Genomic DNA, 17,745 nt, shown 5'->3' with positions numbered 1-17,745 from the left:
TCCTAACCTGTGACTGACATTCCTATGGTTAAAGAGAAGGTTCTGACCTTTGAACTGTACAAGCCTGTGGCATCACAGGCTCAATCTGTGGCATCAACTGACCAGGCAAATAGGACATGAAAATGGCTGTAGTCTCTTGGTTTAGAGGACAGAGAAATAACCAGAGGTTCCATCCCTACAGTGATCCTTTTTCCAGTAAATATGCTCTTCCACTGGAAGGTGTTGCAAGGTCAGTTGAGCTGTCACCATTCATTGTCAAGGCATACCAATGAAGAGAGGTCACTTGACCAGTGCATCTGGGAAGAAGCAAGATCCCAAGGAGATCATAAACAACATCAAATCAGGAAGGGTGGGAAGAATTCCGATAAAATAGTAATAATCCTGCTGGCTAGGTGTCTAGTGACCTCTCGGTAAGTGCTTTGAAACTAAATGTGGCATTTTATTTAGAAGAATAAACCACATCAGGAATTACTTATTCTTATAAATGCAAATATTGATTGAAAGAACCAATATCTCAGGCTTAAAAACCTACCTCACTTAGTGTCATAGAGTCATAGAGATTTACAGCATGGAAATAAACTCTTTGATTCAATTCATTCATGTCAAACAGATATCCTAAATTAACCTAGTCCCATTTACCAGCATTCGGCCCATATCCATCTAAACCCTTCCTATTCATGGGACCCATTCAGATGTGTTTTAAATGTTGTAGCTCCACCAGGTCCTCACTCGATGTAGTCTATTTTGTGTGTTCACCATAGAAATATAAAACATGTTAGGACCCAGTAAAAAAAAATCGCAAATCCAGCAGACCATTTGCTTAGCTCAGCGTCATCGAAACATTATCTTATTCCCTTGCCTCTCCCGGAAAAGTATCTGTTGCCTGTTGAACCTATTAAAGAAAATCTGTTTGCTACAGTTACCTTCCCTGGTGATTTATTTCACCTTAGTTTAAAGTAGGGCTCAGGAACGAAGGGATGTCATTTTAAAATTAGGAGTGATTAGGGAATTTGTGCAAATGGCCATATGGAATAAGTTAAAAGGGGGGGGGGGGGAAATGTCTCTGAAACAAATGATACAGGTTCTTTTGGAGACAGTTGAATGCACTTCTTGACAGTCAGAAGGATGGAGAGGGTCTGGAGAAAAGCTTCAAAATGGGAAGAGTGTTGAGTTCAGTCGAAAACCTGTTGAGCTGGATTGGCCAAATGGTCTCCTCCAGTTCCTGTGGCTTGATGCCAGCAGCACACTTTTTAAGTGATTGGTGGTGGTGGAGATGGGGAGTCACAATGCACAGCATTGTTTCTCTATAGGGATGACTGATCTGTGCAGATCTATTGCCAGTACTGTGCTGAAGAGATCTGAGGGAATTTGGTTGAAAACGTTTAAAAGCATCTTTGTGGAAATGCTGGCGGGTAGCCGTGAGAGTGTTTCCGAGGGTCAGCGAGGGGATGGCAAAACCTCGTGCTTTTTTGAGAATTCCCAGTTAAATTGCGAGTTCACCTCTGAAACACTCCTAATGAAAAAACCATATGTTAGGTGGATGTGTGTATTTTCAAGTGGGAACCCTTGCGTGTTTCTAAAGGCACTGTATATTTTACTTAGTTCTTTCTCTTGGCTTTTTGTCAGTCTGAAGCTGTCAGAAATAGTTGCCTAGTCGCATGGCTCATGCAGAATTTCAGCAACGTGAGAAAATGAATTCCCAAGTCAACAAGATGAATGTTCTTTGTGCTATGTTTTGTTTTAATGGCTATAAAATATATATATTGAAGGGGTGGGGAGGGGAGTTCTGAGTGGTGTAGGAGGAAAAGGAAGTTGAGATTTATTTGTGCTCTGAAAATTGTCTCATTTGCCCATCATTCTACTTTAAGATGGGGGAGGGTGGTGTCTGCGTGGTGGTGGTGAAGTGTGTTAACTCCTGTCAGTAAAAGATAAAGAATTAGGCTATCATATTAAAAACAATGTACTGGGACAGTCTTAATGAAAAAACATTAATAGTATTCTTCATTCAGTAGTGTAGCAGTGAGCAGGTCATTAAAGTTCCCCTCATCAGGAACCATATGGAAATGGCTGTAGAGATCGCCAATAAATTTTTCGAAGTATAATTGAACAGCTGTCTCTGATTAATTGATTAGTTTAAAGCCAGGAAAAGCAGGTAAAACCCAAGGTGAAGGATGCGGTTGCACATTAAATGGATACAATACCACTCCTGGGACCTCCTTCCAGGTTCTGTATAGGGAAGATACACTTGGGGTTGACAGTATTATTATCGAGCTGGAGGGCTGCTGTGTCTGAAGCTTGAGAAAACTGGGGTCTGCTCAGATAACCGCCTTAGTCCATAAACTGCTTCTGACCAGTTTCACGTGCAGCGGGACATTCCTATCACGCTTGTTATGTCGCTTTGAATCTCATTTCTTGATTGTAGAATCATAGAAATTGGTGGTGCAGGTAGAGGCCATTTGGCTCACTCTGTGCCAACCAAACAAAAAAATAGGGTCGCAGCTGGAAGATTTAGTTCAGCTGCCAGATAATAAAATTTGCACCGTAGTGCACATTTCACGAAAAGACCCAAGAGGTTAAAAGCAGTCGTTGATAAAGGCCGGGGCGTAGGTTAGGGCAGGTGGTTCGGGTTTGAGGAGGCAGCTGAGTTGTAACAACTAGAGGAACCGTTGCATAAGGCAAATCTTTCTCATTTCTGCTTGACACCTGACTATGACATTCCACTGCTGTGTATCAGTGACTGCAATAAATTGAGTTGAGAGAGTGCAGCTGATTAGGCAAGGACTGAGTGGTCTTAACAATTGACCTCTGTTACTATTAGAGGTCTCTGGTTTATATTAATTTACCCATCGAGGTAATGCTACATGATTCAGTTCATGCATGTTTGTTAATTATTGAAAAATAGCTTTTGGTTGTCTGTGCATTATAATTGATTCTGCCACAGCATTAGATTAAAGCCAGTAAAAAGAAGTGGCTTCCATTTGAAATTTAAACAGTTGATGAGAGCAGCTAAACAGATATTCAGCAATCTCTTTTTTTCTCTCCTCTCTCTGACTGTCCAGTGTGTTAAGTCAGAGGTACACAACGTTCCCCTAACTCCTTTTTTTTAAATCATCAGCACCAGAATTCCTCACTTGTACCAGTTCCTGTGATCCTTGATTTCTAATTCTAGTATAATATCATCCCTCCTAGAATGAGAAAATAAAGGATATTGACATTTGGCTCTTCGAAAATGCTATCCAGTTTGTCCCACTTGACTTGCTCATTCCCCATAGTCCTGTAAAAGTTGGCTTTTCGAGTATTTATCCGATTCCCTTCTGAAAGTCACTGTTGGTTACTTCCAGGCTGCGTCAAAATGAAGTATAACAGCTCAGCCTGTACGAAGCAAAGAAAATGAATGACTCTTATCTTAACGCTTTCCAGACTTCAATATCCAATATTTATTGTCCCCTAACATATGAATTTTATTTTGTTCCCACTCATTTTAGCAGCATGGTTAGATGCCTGTAAAACACACACACACATTAGCAAAACATACACAGATTCTCTCCTTCCTGCATTCAGGACTGTTGAATCCCACAAAGATGGTGTACCTTGGGTTGGGAGAGCTTTTATTTTTCTCTTTTATTTTTCCATCAGGGACTGACAGTGTTTACCAGTGATCAAATAGCTGTCAGTGCAGGAAAGGCATGATCAGCGCAAGGATACTGTTATCTTTCATTGATTCTGGTATTGAGGTTGATATCCTTGAACTTAGTTCCATTTATGTGTTGTCCCATGTATTCACCAGCTTATATTGGCTCCCATTCCAGTGACTCATCGAATTTGAAATTCCGATCCTAGATTTTAAATCCCACCCAACCGCATCTCTTAGCTGTAAAGAGAGATTGGACAAACTTATTTTTGCTAGAATGTCAGAGGCTGAGGGGCAACCTCAGAAGTATATAAAACAATGAGAGGCATGGCTAGCGTGGATAGTTGGGTGGGATTGTCGAATACTCGGGACAGCTGCAGCTCTTGTTAAACCGCATGATGGCTCTGGAGCTGCAGATGGGCTTAGTTTGGAGCATAGGCGATGCTAAGGGCGTTGTGGATAGCACGTTTAGTGAGTTGGTCACACCGCAGATTAGGATTGCTGAGGGAGAAAGGGAATGTGTGGCCGAAAGGCAGAGAAAGAGCAGGAAGGCAGTGCAGGTATACCCTGCGGTCATCTCCCTCCAAAACAGGTATACCATTTTGGATACTGTTGGGAGAGTTGGCTCACCAGGGGAAGGCAGCAGTAGCCAGGCTCATGGCACTGTGGCAGGCTCTACTGTACAGAAGGGCAGGAAAAAGGGTGGAAGGGCTATAGTCATAGGGGATTCAATTGTAAGGGGAGTAGATAGGCAGTTCTGTGGTGGAAAACGAGACTCCCGAATGGTATGTTGCCTTCCAGATGCATGGGTCAGAGATGTCTCAGATTGGCTGCAGAACATTCTGAAGGGGTAAGGTGAACAGCCAGTTGTCATGGTGCATATAGGCACCAACGATTGAGGTAAAAAAAAAAGGACGAGGTCCTACAAACAGAATTTAGGGAGTTAGGAGCCAAGTTAAAAAGTAGGACCTCATGGGTAGTAATCTCAGTATTGCTACCAGTGCCGCATGCTAGTCAGAGTAGGAATGAAAGAATAGGCAGGATGAATGCATGACTTGAGAGATGGTACAGGAGGGATTTTTGGGATATTTGGAATTGGATCTGGGGGGAGGTGGGAGTATTATAAATTGGATGGTCTACACCTGGGCCAATCTTGAACCAATGTCCTTGGGGATGCTTTTGCTAATGCTCTTGGGAGGGTTTAAACTAATGTGGCAGTGGGATGGGAACCAAATGAGAAGATTAGTGGATAGTAAGGAGGTAGCAACTAAAGCCTGAGGGATAGGATCAATTCCCATCTGAAAGAAAATGGGCTTATCAGTGATAGGCAACATGGCTTTCTGCAGGGAAAGTCATGTCTTAGCAACTTAATAGAATTCTTTGAGGAAGTGACAAAGATGATTGATGAGGGAAGGGTTGTAGATGTCATATACGTGGACTTCAGTAAGGCATTTGATAAGGTTCCCCGTGGTAAGCTGATGGAGAAAACGAAGTTGCATGGGGTCCAGGGTGAACTCGCTAGATGGGTAAAGAACTGGCCAGGCAACAGGAGAGTGAGAGTAGTAATGGAAGGGAGTTTCTCAAAATGGAGAACTATGACCAGTGGTATTTTATTGTTTGTGATATACATAAATGAGTTGGAGGAAGGTATAGGTGGTCTGATTAGCTAGTTTCAGATAACACTATAATTGGTGGAGTAGCTGATAATGAAGGGGACTGTCAGAGAATACAGCAGAAAAGAGATAGATTGGAGAGATGGGCAGAGAACTGGTAGATGGAGTTCAATCCAGGCAAATGCAAGGTGAGGCGTTTTGGAAGGTTCAATTCAAGAGCGAACTATAAAGTAAATGGAGAAGTCCTGGGGAAAATTGATGTACAGAGAGATCTGGGTGTCCAGGTCCATTGTTCCCTAAAGGTGGCTACGCAGGTTAATAAAGTGGTCAAGAAGCCATACAGTATGCTTTCTTTCATCGGACGGGGTATTGAGTACAAGAGTTGGCAAGTCATGTTACAGTTGTATAAGATTTTGGTTTGGCCACATTGGGAATACTGCATACAGTTCTGGTCACCACATTACTAAAAAGGATATGGATGCTTTGGAGAGGGTGCAGAGGAGGTTTACCAGGATATTGCCTGATATGGATGGTGCTAGCTATGAAGAGAGGTTGAGTAGATTATGATTATTTTCATTAGAAAGACAGAGGTTGATTGGGGACCTGATTGAGGTCTCCAAAATCATGAGAGGTATAGACAAGGTGGATAGCAAGAAACTTTTCTCCCCAGAGTGGGGGACTCAATTACTAGGGGGGTCATGAGTTCCAAGTGAGAGGGGAAAGGTTTAGGGGAGATATGCATGGAAGGTTCTTTATCCTCGCTTCCCTCAGCAACCTGGGATCGATCCTATCTGGAGTGGGACTTGTCCACCTTAATGCCTTTTAGAATACCCGACACCTCCTCCCTCCTTATAGATGTCATATACACGGACTTCAGTAAGGCATTTCATAAGGTTCCCCATGGTAGGCTGATGGAGAAAGTGAAGTTGCATAGGGTCCAAAGTGTACTAGCTAGATGGATAAAGAAGGGTGGTGGCTGCCTGGAACGCATTGCCAGCAGAGGTGGTAGGAGCGGGAATGATAGCGACATTTAAGATTGTATTGAGACAGATACATGAATGGGCAGGGAGCAGAGGGATACAGACCGTTAGAACATAGGTGGCAGTTTTAGATAGAGGATCTGGATTGGCACAGGCTTGGAGGCCGAAGGGCCTGTTCCTGTTCTGTAATTTAACAAAACATAGGATTAAGATGAGTAGAGAAAAGTGCAAAGGGGATGTCCTCGGCAAGTTTTTTAAACAGAGGGTGATAGGTACCTGGAACGCACTGCCAGGGGAGGTGGAAGAAACAGATATGATAGCAACATCTAAGAAACATTTCGACAAAGACAGGCAGGGAGTAGACAGATGGGATTAATTTAGAATGGCATCATGGTCAGCACAGTCACAGTGGGCTCGAGGACCTGTTCCTGTTCTGTGGTCAGCAGTAAATTGCTCCAGTTCTCAAACCCTTCAAGATCTCCAATTGTTACCTTTTGCGTAAACCCGCTTTTCAGTCACTCTGAAGTTGAAACCTGTGCCTTCAGCTATCCAGATCCCATGTTCTGAAATTCCCTCAATAAATCTCCAGCTTTCTAGCTTGATCTCTTTTCCTCTCAACACTACTTAAACCTACTTTGATATGCTTTTGTTTTGGTCACTTGTCCTCATACTTATTTCTGTGGCACATATCAAAGTTTGTCTGGCAGGTCTCCAGTCAGGTGCACCAGAACACTTTCACCTGTTAAAGTGCTACATGAATGAAGGTTGCTGTTGGTAATATTTTATATTGTATTGTGTGAGTGATTATATTTTAAAACACACCTTTCTGCTTTCTTGCAGGTAAAGATGAGCCTTCAAGCTACATTTGCACAACATGCAAGCAGCCTTTTATGAGTGCTTGGTTCCTGCTCCAACATGCACAGAATACACACGGATTCCGGATTTACTTGGAGACGCATCCGTCGAACAGTCCCCTTACCCCTCGGATTGGCCTTCCCCCCTCCTTGGGACCAGACCCCATCTCACAGTCCCCCCTTACTACTTTTCTCGGTGAGAACAATCCTTTCAACCTGCTGCGAATGACTGGACCTATACTTCAGGAGCACCCGGGCTTTGGCGATGGCCGTCTCCCCAATACTCCCCCCATTTTCAGCCCGCCGCCTCGCCATCATCTAGACCCGCATCGTCTGGACCGCCTTAGTGCTGATGAAATGGGCTTGGTATCTCAGCATCATAGTGCCTTTGACAGAGTAATGCGCTTGAACCACCCACTGGGTATGGAATCCCAGACTATGGACTTCTCCAGGAGGCTCCGAGAACTAGCAGGGAACAACAGCTCCACTCCGCCCTTGTCGCCCAGCCGTCACAATCCTATGCATCGCTTGCTTCAGCCCTTCCAACCCAGCCCCAAGTCGCCATTTCTGAGCACGCCGCCACTCCCCCCCATGCCCCCCAGCAGCACAACTCCTCCTCAGTCACAGTTGAAGAGTAAGTCCTGCGAGTTCTGTGGGAAGACCTTCAAGTTCCAGAGCAATCTGATAGTCCACCGGCGCAGCCACACGGGAGAGAAGCCGTACAAGTGTCAGCTGTGCGACCACGCCTGCTCCCAGGCCAGCAAGCTGAAACGCCACATGAAGACACACATACACAAGTCAGCCTCCGTCACGGCCAGGTCAGACGATGGTCTCTCCACCACCAGCTCACCCGAACCTGGCACCAGTGAGCATGCGAGCGGAGAAGGATGTGGCCTGAAAGCCAACATAACCAATTTCAACACTGGTCAGATGAATGAGAATGAGGAGGAGGAAGAGGAGGAGGAGGAGGAAGAGGAAGAGGAACTGGAAAATGAAAGCCGGCCGGAGTCCAGTTTCAGTATGGACTCCGAGCTGAGTCGCAACCGAGAGAATGGCTTCAAATTGCCAGTGAATGAGAAGCACTGTGTTCTGGGCAAAGTCATGGAAAATGTCGGTCTCCGTGCAATCCAGCATTACAGCGATGTGCTTACCGATAAGCAGAAGCGTAATAGCTTCTCAAAACGATCCTCTGATGGTCAGAGAGACACTGGAGATGAGGACTCTGTTGCAGGCGAACTGGATCGACCGGAAGATGGCACAGTGAATGGAAGAGGCTTCGGTCCCGGTGAATCTTTCCCTATCACATTGCCGCGGAAACCTCCTCTCATCACTAGCCCCTCTCTGTCAGTTGCTTCTTCAAAAAGAATTAAAATGGAGAAAGACGTGGACTTGTCCTCAGCACCTTTAATTCCCTCTGAGAATGTTTACTCTCAATGGCTGGTGGGCTACGCAGCATCAAGGCACTTCATGAAAGACCCGTTCCTGGGATTCGGCGACTCTAGACAATCTCCCTTCGCCACTTCCTCTGAACACTCCTCGGAGAACGGCAGCCTGAGGTTCTCCACACCGCCTGGAGACATGCTGGACGGGGGACTCTCTGGCCGTAGTGGCACAGCCAGCAGCGGCAGTACCCCTCACATGGGAGGGCCCGGCCCGGGGAGGCCGAGCTCCAAGGAAGGACGCCGGAGCGACACTTGCGAGTACTGCGGCAAAGTGTTCAAAAACTGCAGCAACTTGACAGTGCACCGCAGGAGCCATACCGGCGAACGGCCTTACAAATGCGAGCTCTGCAACTATGCATGCGCCCAGAGCAGCAAGCTGACGCGCCACATGAAAACGCACGGCCAGATCGGCAAGGAGGTTTACAGGTGCGACATTTGTCAAATGCCCTTCAGCGTTTACAGCACCCTTGAGAAACACATGAAAAAATGGCATGGAGAACATTTGCTGACAAGCGACGTAAAAATCGAACAAGCAGAAAGAAGCTAAAGCTCCTTGAAGTAAAAGAGACTTGGTTTTAAAAAAAAACACACACACAAAAAAATTCAATTGTAAAGCTTAATTAATTGCCAACTGAGAAAGTCGGCCCAGAGTGCCTCATGTGGCACTTAAATATTTTCAAGGTATAATTTGTGTCTGAGAAGCTCAATCAAACCTGAGGGTGATATAGAGGCAGTAAAATAATGTTGAGCCTTTTCAACTGTGCAATAATTTCTGTATTTATTGTTTTTTTAAAATATTTTTTCAAGCATCATGTGCAGGTACTTTCTTTCCTTTTCCTTTTTATTTTTCGTTGTTTGAAACTTTTTTTTTGTTTTGTTTTGGGTGTCCCTTTTGATTTTACCCGCTTTTCAAAAAGAAACCTGAGATTACTTGCATTTTGAGGTGCAGACCTGTAGAAATAACCCTTGACCCGGGCCGCTGCTTATGTGGAATTGAATAGTTAAGCTACTCAACGCAGTAATTTCTTGAATAGAAGCCGCGTTTATTCATTCTTTTATTTTTTTTGAATATGGGGAGGAAGGATTGGAATTGCACAAATTTCTTTTTTTTTTAATTGTAAGATGAGAAAAAGCCACAGCGGATCACAATCCTAATCGTAGCACTTAATAGGCTTTTATTACAAGCTGGGTTCGAAATGTAGCACTGATCTTGCCAGCCTATGGTGTCTGGAACTGCCATTGTCGCTTTTCATCAAAGACGCCTGCCTAAACATAACACAGTTAATAACTTTTAAAAAAAAAAGCAGTAAGCAAATGAGAGAGGCAGTTTACTATCTGGTATCCAGTTGTACCAGCCAGAAACTTAACCTAAGCAATAACGAACTTTTAGTTGTGTTACTAATTAGTGAATAAAATGCACAGCGAAGTAAATCTGAACAAAGTCAAAAGTGCATTATTGCCAACACCTAAGGAAACATCTGTGCTCGATTGTGAGCGACTTGCATTATTGTAGAAATGCACTGCTATTTTGCCATTAGGGGTAGATGGTCTTTGGCCACTGTGTTAAATAGCTAAATTTGTACCTGAGATATTTCCTTTTTTTGAACCCGCACCTTAACATATTTGTTTTTTTAATTATAGAAACTGCGACTTCTGAACAAGAAACTATGGGAAATCTATGGTCCAAAAGGGTTATGGTATACATTAGGGAACAACTGAGATTAAAAGTGTCAGTGTTGCTTAGCATAGCATTCACAATGCTGGCACTATAAAAAAAAATGTTAATGTCAGTTGACGGTTTTTATACTGCCATTCAATTTGACATGAGTGCCTTGAATATTTGATCTTCCTAATGAGTCTCTGAGACAAATGCAAAACCATTTTTTGTGAAGTTAAAAAAAAGTACTGATTTGAAGAAGAGAAAAAAAAATCACACAACAAAGAGAAAAATGTACGTCATATTAGATTCTAGAGCTCTACACGCACCAACAATCCAGCATTTGTAAAACAAAAACAAAAAATAAATTCAGCGGAACTTCACGCCAGCCGCTACAAGTTGGTGAAGACGAAACAGCATCCCTTCCCCCCCCACTTGCCCCCCCACCCATCTAATCAACTTCGGAAAAACAGTTTGACGGTCTGTTCTCATCAATTGACGCTGCAGGACGCTGCTTAAACTGTGGGAACCCCACTGTAGCAAGGCTCAAAAGTTTTTAAAAAAAAAGACGCCTCCAGAGTCCCACCAAGAACGTAAAGACAGTTACTCATCAGGAACAATGGCTACTCCTTATTTTTTTTTTGTTCTGAACAGAATTAGTGCACTCAGTCTCGAATAAGTTTACAGTATTGAATATATACAAAGGTGGAAAAAAATAACAAAAAAAATTGTGTGTGTGTGTGCGTGCGTGTGTTTGTTGAATGATCAAGAGATTTTTTTTCCGAAGTTTGCTTAGTAAATACATGGATGCCATTATGGCCATGTGTATATTGGTTCTCTGATTCAACTGGTGAAGGGGTTTAATATATATATTACAGTTTCTTGATCACTGTAAAAGTGTACCAGTATTTGTAATAATGGAGAATGCCTGGGCATTTTACAAAATGGAGAAAAAAAAAAAAAAAAAATTTTTTTTTCAAAAATGGAAATTGTTGCAGTAAATTTGTGGGTCTAAAATTGTACTTGTCACTGTAATTGTAAAGTCTAATTGACTATCAGTTTTAGTAGACTTTTTTGCCTTGGGTGTTTTATCTTTTTTCAAAAATTGTATAGAACTTGTATTGGGAAGAACGATTACTGCTACCATATGTAGACAAGAAAAAAATAGTAGAAAAGTGCATATTCATGTAATTGCTTTGCTTAAATCACATTCCTGACCTGTACTTTTTTCCCTCTGTTTCTCTGGAATGGTTACTTGGTATTGGTTCATAATAGTGTAGGCACTTGCTGTATTTATACAGGAGCTTGTATTTTTTAACTGTTTGCTTGTCCTTTTAAAGGTACGACAAAAAAGTACCTTTTTTTTGGTAGTGGATTAGAAAAAGAACACACAGGCTGCCATAATATATTTTTTTAATTTTGGCAGGATAAACAAATAGTGCAAAAATAATTTGTATGTTCTGAAATCTTATTGTACAGGAGAAAAAGAAAGGTCGTGTAACGACCTTTTGTTAAAAAAAATACAAAAAGGAATTAGGAAATGCATTGCTGGTCACTGATAATTTGATTTTCATTTGTACAGTTTCCCTCCCAGATTCCCTGTTGGATATGCACGGTTTACAGTTTTGCTAGTCTGTCTCATTTATTTTTTTTTTGTTCATGATTTGCTGCCTTCACTCTCCCTATTCACGTGGACTCACTTCAAATCCATTGTGGTCAGAGTCAGATCAATGTAAATTGGACTGAATGAAAACTAAAATATGTTGCATCTTGCGCTGTTTAAGGGTCATTCAGTACGTGACATTGAAGACAGCAGATGAATTGTATAATGTCCATGTTGGGCAGGTGTATACTCACAGGGATGAGAAATTTCCTTATTTTGGGCACATTTCTGCCTTTGTAAGTTTCATAAAATAGTTATCCAGCTTTTTTTTTGAAGAAAACAATGATTAAGTTAAACTATGAGGTTTGCAGTATGTAGTGACCACTAGATGTCACTGAAACATTCAATTGTCAGTGCGCTAGCGACCACTAATGGTAATGAACAAATACTGCATTTTTCCAAAATGGAACCTTCAATGGTTCCTTATTTTTATTTTCTCTTGAAACTCCTGTCTTGTCCCTGACGCATCCACGTTACGTGCATGGCACTATTTTGTTTTACATTTCCATGGGGATTTGGGTTTCAGGCCTCCTTGATCTGCTGCTGTGTAAAACTGATGAGGCAGATACAAGTATATGTTGATCTAACTGCCATTTGTTTTTTTTTAATTTTTGTGTTAACAGGATCATTCACACCTTATTTCACATTCCACGGGTTTCTCAACGTACACAATAGTAGGTAAGAGGTGGGATGAAACCTTTTGTATTTTGACACTTTGAAATTTGCACTAAAAGGCAGAAACAAAACAAAAGCCATCCTGGATGAATAATCTTTAACTGCTAAGGTCTAAAATATTATCACTCCACTACCTAAAGGCATGGGCAGCATTCATTAAACTCCACGTGTTCAAAGTTGCTTATCAGTTGGTGGGCTAAGTGGCTTGAAATATCCAATTGTTAGTGAGTTTGATATTCAGACATTCCAGTGCATTTCTGTGAATAAAATGTAGCATGAAAGCTGTAGAGGCTCCATTGCATATCTCTTGATCTGCAGCAGCTATCATCGTTTGACCTAGGTTATGTCAGTGGTTGACAGTTACAAGTTCGTAATTGATTTTACCAATATAAGGTGACCAGGTACTATTTATACATTTTTCTCTAGCTCTAGTGGAAAGTGTTTTCGACAAGTTTCCCCTGCATCATCCTTATTACCGTGAGTAATTCGGTGAGATGGAAGGAGGTTGAGCCTGTAGTAACCTAAGCCAGGGTTGAGTGTCAACCTTGTCAGGTCAAGAGATGCACCTCATAATGTTTGGGCACCAGCAACAAAGGTATCAACTTTGACAGACAATATTCATTGGTTAAAAAGAAAATGTTAAATTCATTATGTCAAGAAGGAGCAATCCATGGAGCCAACTTCTCCTTCAGTGTAGCACTTCATGGGGCTTCTGGCATGTCAGTCAAAGGTTTTTTTTAACTTCCCTGTTTACATCTTCCTTGTAAAACAAGCAGAAAAAGCACTTTGGTCATTACTGTAGTGAAATATTGGACCGGAAAGTTGATTTCAGAATAATACATTGTAATCAAATGGTCACTATTGTCATCAAATTGTTATATTTGGTACCCACATAGTTCCAACCAAGGTCTGTTTTACCAGTATAAGATAGAATAGTGACGGCACATTGCTATGTTTTCTAAGTGGTCCTTGGCACAGTAAAGCTTTCAGGAAAACATTAGTGAACAGGCAGCAATATAGAAGTATATAGGAAGTAGGTATCTCTTGTTTGAGCAGGTTTCGTGCCACTGAGGGGTGGCAGGGAATTAAATTTAAGATGTTACAGCAATATTTTACAGCAGTCATTTCAGCCACAAAGGGAAAAAAATTAGTCAGCTGGTGAAAACTAAGTATTTGCATATTGACAGCCACTGCATATGTTACAATGGACACAGTTTACAGAACTAGATAAAACCTAAAGTATATACCGAAGTTTTCAGATTTTATCTGTGAAAGATTGATGGAATGGAATAAAAGCCCTTTTGCTTGATGTGTCAGATTCCAGAACTTGGTGCTAGAGAACTAAGCTAGAGAACTAATGAACTCTAAATTGAGCCAGTGTAGAAGCTACACAGTGGATTTATATAGAGAACTTGTAGTACCTGCTTTCTTAAAGATGACAAATCTTTCAAAACAAAAATCCAACATAGTAGTTTATTGTACTGGCGTACTGCCTATAACCATTTTATATTGGGTGAGTTTAGGGTTAATTGATTGAAACATTTCCTTTTATATAGTGGTGTTCAATGCTCTGATGTTGTTCTCCATCACTATTCAGTGTTTGAGCTGTGTTGTTTCAGCAGCTTCCGACATTGTGTGCCACTACACGAGATCCACCTCCCCATGCTGCCATTTACCACCAACCAGTCAACATTGTATACATTCAATGCGGAGTTATGCAAGGAAAAGTACTGACAAACATTCAAAGGTTAAGATTTCACGTTTCATCCCACCTCTGTTAAATACAGTCCATAGGTTATTTTATCATGACCAAAACACTTTTAACGGTGCTGTTGTATTTTTAAGAATTGTACTTAAAATGCAAAGCAAATCAATGCCACTTGAGTTGGACCTATTTGTAATGGCAAGGCAAAATATTTTATTAGCTTTTTTTCTATTTCTGTATTTAGAGCTTTTTATTGTAACTTGAGATTTGGTCTTATACTACAAGTTTGAACTATTTATTATTGCTTGTGTTGTGCTCTGTTTAAAACAGATGCACGTTATCCTTTTTTTTATGTTGAAGTGCTGACCAGAGGTCACATCAGCTTGGCTTTGTGAAATATTTATTGTTCTGTTTTTCTGTACAAAATCAAGCCCTCTCCTAATCCACACTGTTTTCAGCTTGTGTCTACCATTTCATTCATACACTCATCCAAATGTTTGTCCCATTTTCAAGTGAAAGAAATAAATCAAAAGTTATCTTTACAATCTTCAAACTTCTTCCTTTCTGCCTATTTTTTCCCCCCCACCCTCCTTCTCAGTATGTGGGTTTAATAATAAATGTTTAGCAGTGAGCACCTGCATGACTCATGGTATCACAGGTCATGTTGAGCACAATGAAGACTCAGATAATAAAACCTTCGATGGCACTAGAAATGATGATGGAACATATCTGCACGTCATATTGTGACATCTGGCTGAGTCCTAACGGCCCACTTATCTTGTTGAGTAGGTCAGTAATCATCAGAATCTTGTTAAAATATGCTATTAGTCAGTGCGTAAGTAAGCAAGAACCCATTGTGACATACAGCGCCATCATGGATTAACCAATACACCCTTTTAAAACCATCTTTTTGTAAATACATTCTCACATTCAGTTCATACCAATTGGACATCATTTCATCCTTTTGAGTATTGTACACACGTGCACCCGAATCCATTGGTACTATTTCCGTTCACAAATGAAACCATTTCTTCACTCTTTGCTCTTCCCTCATTTGCAGAAAACAATTGTCCCATTAGTTTATCTTTTACAATTGCACTTACTTCATATCTATTGGCACATGTTTATCAAAAGCTGTGTAAAACAAAAAATCAACTGGGTATATTACAATAAGAAATGGACTCTTTTATGTGTACCTTTTGTGAAAAAGTTCCTTTTTTGAATAAGAAGTTAAGTCAGTTATTTTAATTATGATTCTTTTATCCAAAAACGTGATATTATTCCAACTATAATATAAAGCAAAAAATAGAAACTGCTGGAGAAACTCAGCAGGTCCGGCAGCGTCTGTGGAGGGAAAATAAGAGTTGACGTTTTAAGTCCAAAGACCATTCTTCATAACATAAAGCAGTTGGTTCTTTTGAAGATGCTATTTTTAGGGATTTCAAAAAAATATCCTATATTAGAATGCATCCATGATGAATGATTTTTATAAACAAAAACTTGAAAATCTTATGCAAGACTTAATGACATAATGTTTCCAGCACTGACAAAGTATTGGGGTTACATAACATGATGAAAAGCAGAAGCACTCGTGTCAGACAGTGAGTGGGCTGCTTTATTGAGAAAGAAAAAAACATTCAACAGAGTTAAATGCTGTGGCTAATATAAAATATAGAAACAATAATGGACCGGTTTGGTGGAAGCCAAGTCTAGTAGAAGTGCAAGACACTATGTGCAATGGTTTTGATCAACATTGGCTAATTTGTAAGTGGACTGAGCAAAACTTTCTGAACGAAGAAAAGCCATTAAGCCTAATAGCTCCTATCCACATCAGTCAAATATTATTTTTTCAGAAGCACATGTAGTCCTCTCAATTCAACATATACTGCCCATGAGAATGGCTTTGAGAATGTGTTCCGTGACTGTACCTTCCTTTGAGTACACTTGCTCCAACAGCTTTCCCAGTTTAATTTCTTCCATTGTAACTTGTAGTCCCGCTATTAAGGAGCAGCCCTCGGGTCAACGTTTAACAATTTTGCTACTTTGAAATAACTTACCTTTACAGTACTTTTCTCTTGAGGTAAAGTGACCTCAATTCCCGTAACTCTTACTGTCATTGTTTGCTGATACTGGGAATTATCAACATTACTTAAATGATTTGCAATTTACCGGACATAGGAATGATGCATCCAGGAAGTTATCTGGAGCTTTAGAATAAAAATATATATTAGGTTTTAATGATCATAGCATAGGCAAGTTGCAAGTGTGGAAGGCAATACAATTAACAGATGTGATGCATAGTGGGTATAGAAGAGTGTTGTTGGAGAAGACAGCAGAAATTGTTTCTGACCCAAGAATGTTTGGTATATTGTTGGGGTATACTCAGACACAATATACTTCATTGAATGTACCAAAAAGTCTGTTTTTCCAGTAATATCAGTATGCATATCAGTAGTGCTTTTATAATAACTGTTTGGTTTAACCGCCTTCCTGTTACGTGGGCAATAAGCAAGGCTGAACTAGCTGCTTAAAAATAAACAAATCTATCTACTACCCACTAGCTTATAATGACAGGCTCACCAAACAAATAATGTGAGACAAGACTTACACATTAAGATGTCCAAATATCTATATCAGTCATATAATTAAAATTGCCCTGGTCAATAAAAGATGCACAAAAGTTAAAATGTCATGATGCAAATAATGTTCACGAACATTTATTTACATCAGGTTTGCTTTAATTGGAGCCTCGTATTAGCCTTCTGACAAATTGTCAAAATTGTAGCTTGTAAATTTTTACATACTTGCCAGAAGTTCTTGTCACTAGACGTACTGGTTGGTATCTCCGTGCAATAGCAGGTGTGTTAATTTTTAATTAGCTTACTATGTGAAATTACTGAATCAGGTACATCGCGCCAGTTGGGTGAATAAAATCAAATGTCAGACCTATGCAGTGCTAGCAACAGATAAATTGTTGAAAACGTAGTTTGTGTTCAAGATATTTCGGGGTTTTTTTGATAAAGGAAATGCGACAGAAGAAAGTTTCTACCAAGTGTAAATTAGAAGATGTCCACATAAATGATGGTAGAAAGTCAGTAATTCTCAGTTTGTTCAATGCCCCCATTGCTCATCTCATCCTCTCATTACATAATTCCTTCCATCTGCTTTGCTAACACCCATTTTGCTTCTGTAAGCAAGGGAAGCATTTACTGGAAAGCATTTTGTCCATTTCAGTTGATGGGCAAGGCCTTTAGTAAGTTTTTAATTAAGCATAGTTTAGAAAACAAACATTTCTGTATATGCTAATGATTAATGGAAATTTTCCTAAGTTACAAGATGGAAATGATTGTCTCCAATTGAAACACATTGCATAGCTTATTCTGGAACATCTGAGGAAAGTAAAGTTAATAGGATCAGTAGAATAAATGTGAAAGGAATAAGCCCTATTTGCTGTTTTGATCCATGTATTTACTCTTGTGTCAGGATATTCTTGTCAAAATTGTTCCTTGCCATGTCCGTGGTATT

At 40.6% G+C, this 17,745-nt stretch overlaps 1 protein-coding gene across 4 annotated transcripts in view; it reads left to right on the top strand.

Annotated features, from left to right (window-relative positions):
• Positions 1-14,773, top strand: part of LOC132818392 (B-cell lymphoma/leukemia 11B-like) — a 172,617-nt gene extending 157,844 nt beyond the window's left edge. For 3 of the 4 annotated variants that reach the window (XM_060829373.1, XM_060829372.1, XM_060829375.1), the window contains exon 3: positions 7,065-10,154. In XM_060829373.1, the coding sequence (XP_060685356.1) occupies positions 7,065-9,067 (2,003 nt within the window). In that variant the 3' untranslated portion in view covers positions 9,068-10,154. The other variant, XM_060829374.1, reaches the window with a different exon arrangement.
• The last annotated feature ends 2,972 nt before the right edge of the window (positions 14,774-17,745 follow it).

The sequence above is a fragment of the Hemiscyllium ocellatum genome, chromosome 8 (genome assembly GCF_020745735.1).
Source record: "Hemiscyllium ocellatum isolate sHemOce1 chromosome 8, sHemOce1.pat.X.cur, whole genome shotgun sequence".
NCBI classification, from domain to species: Eukaryota; Metazoa; Chordata; class Chondrichthyes; order Orectolobiformes; family Hemiscylliidae; genus Hemiscyllium; species Hemiscyllium ocellatum.
This window is presented reverse-complemented; position numbering and strand designations above follow the sequence as displayed.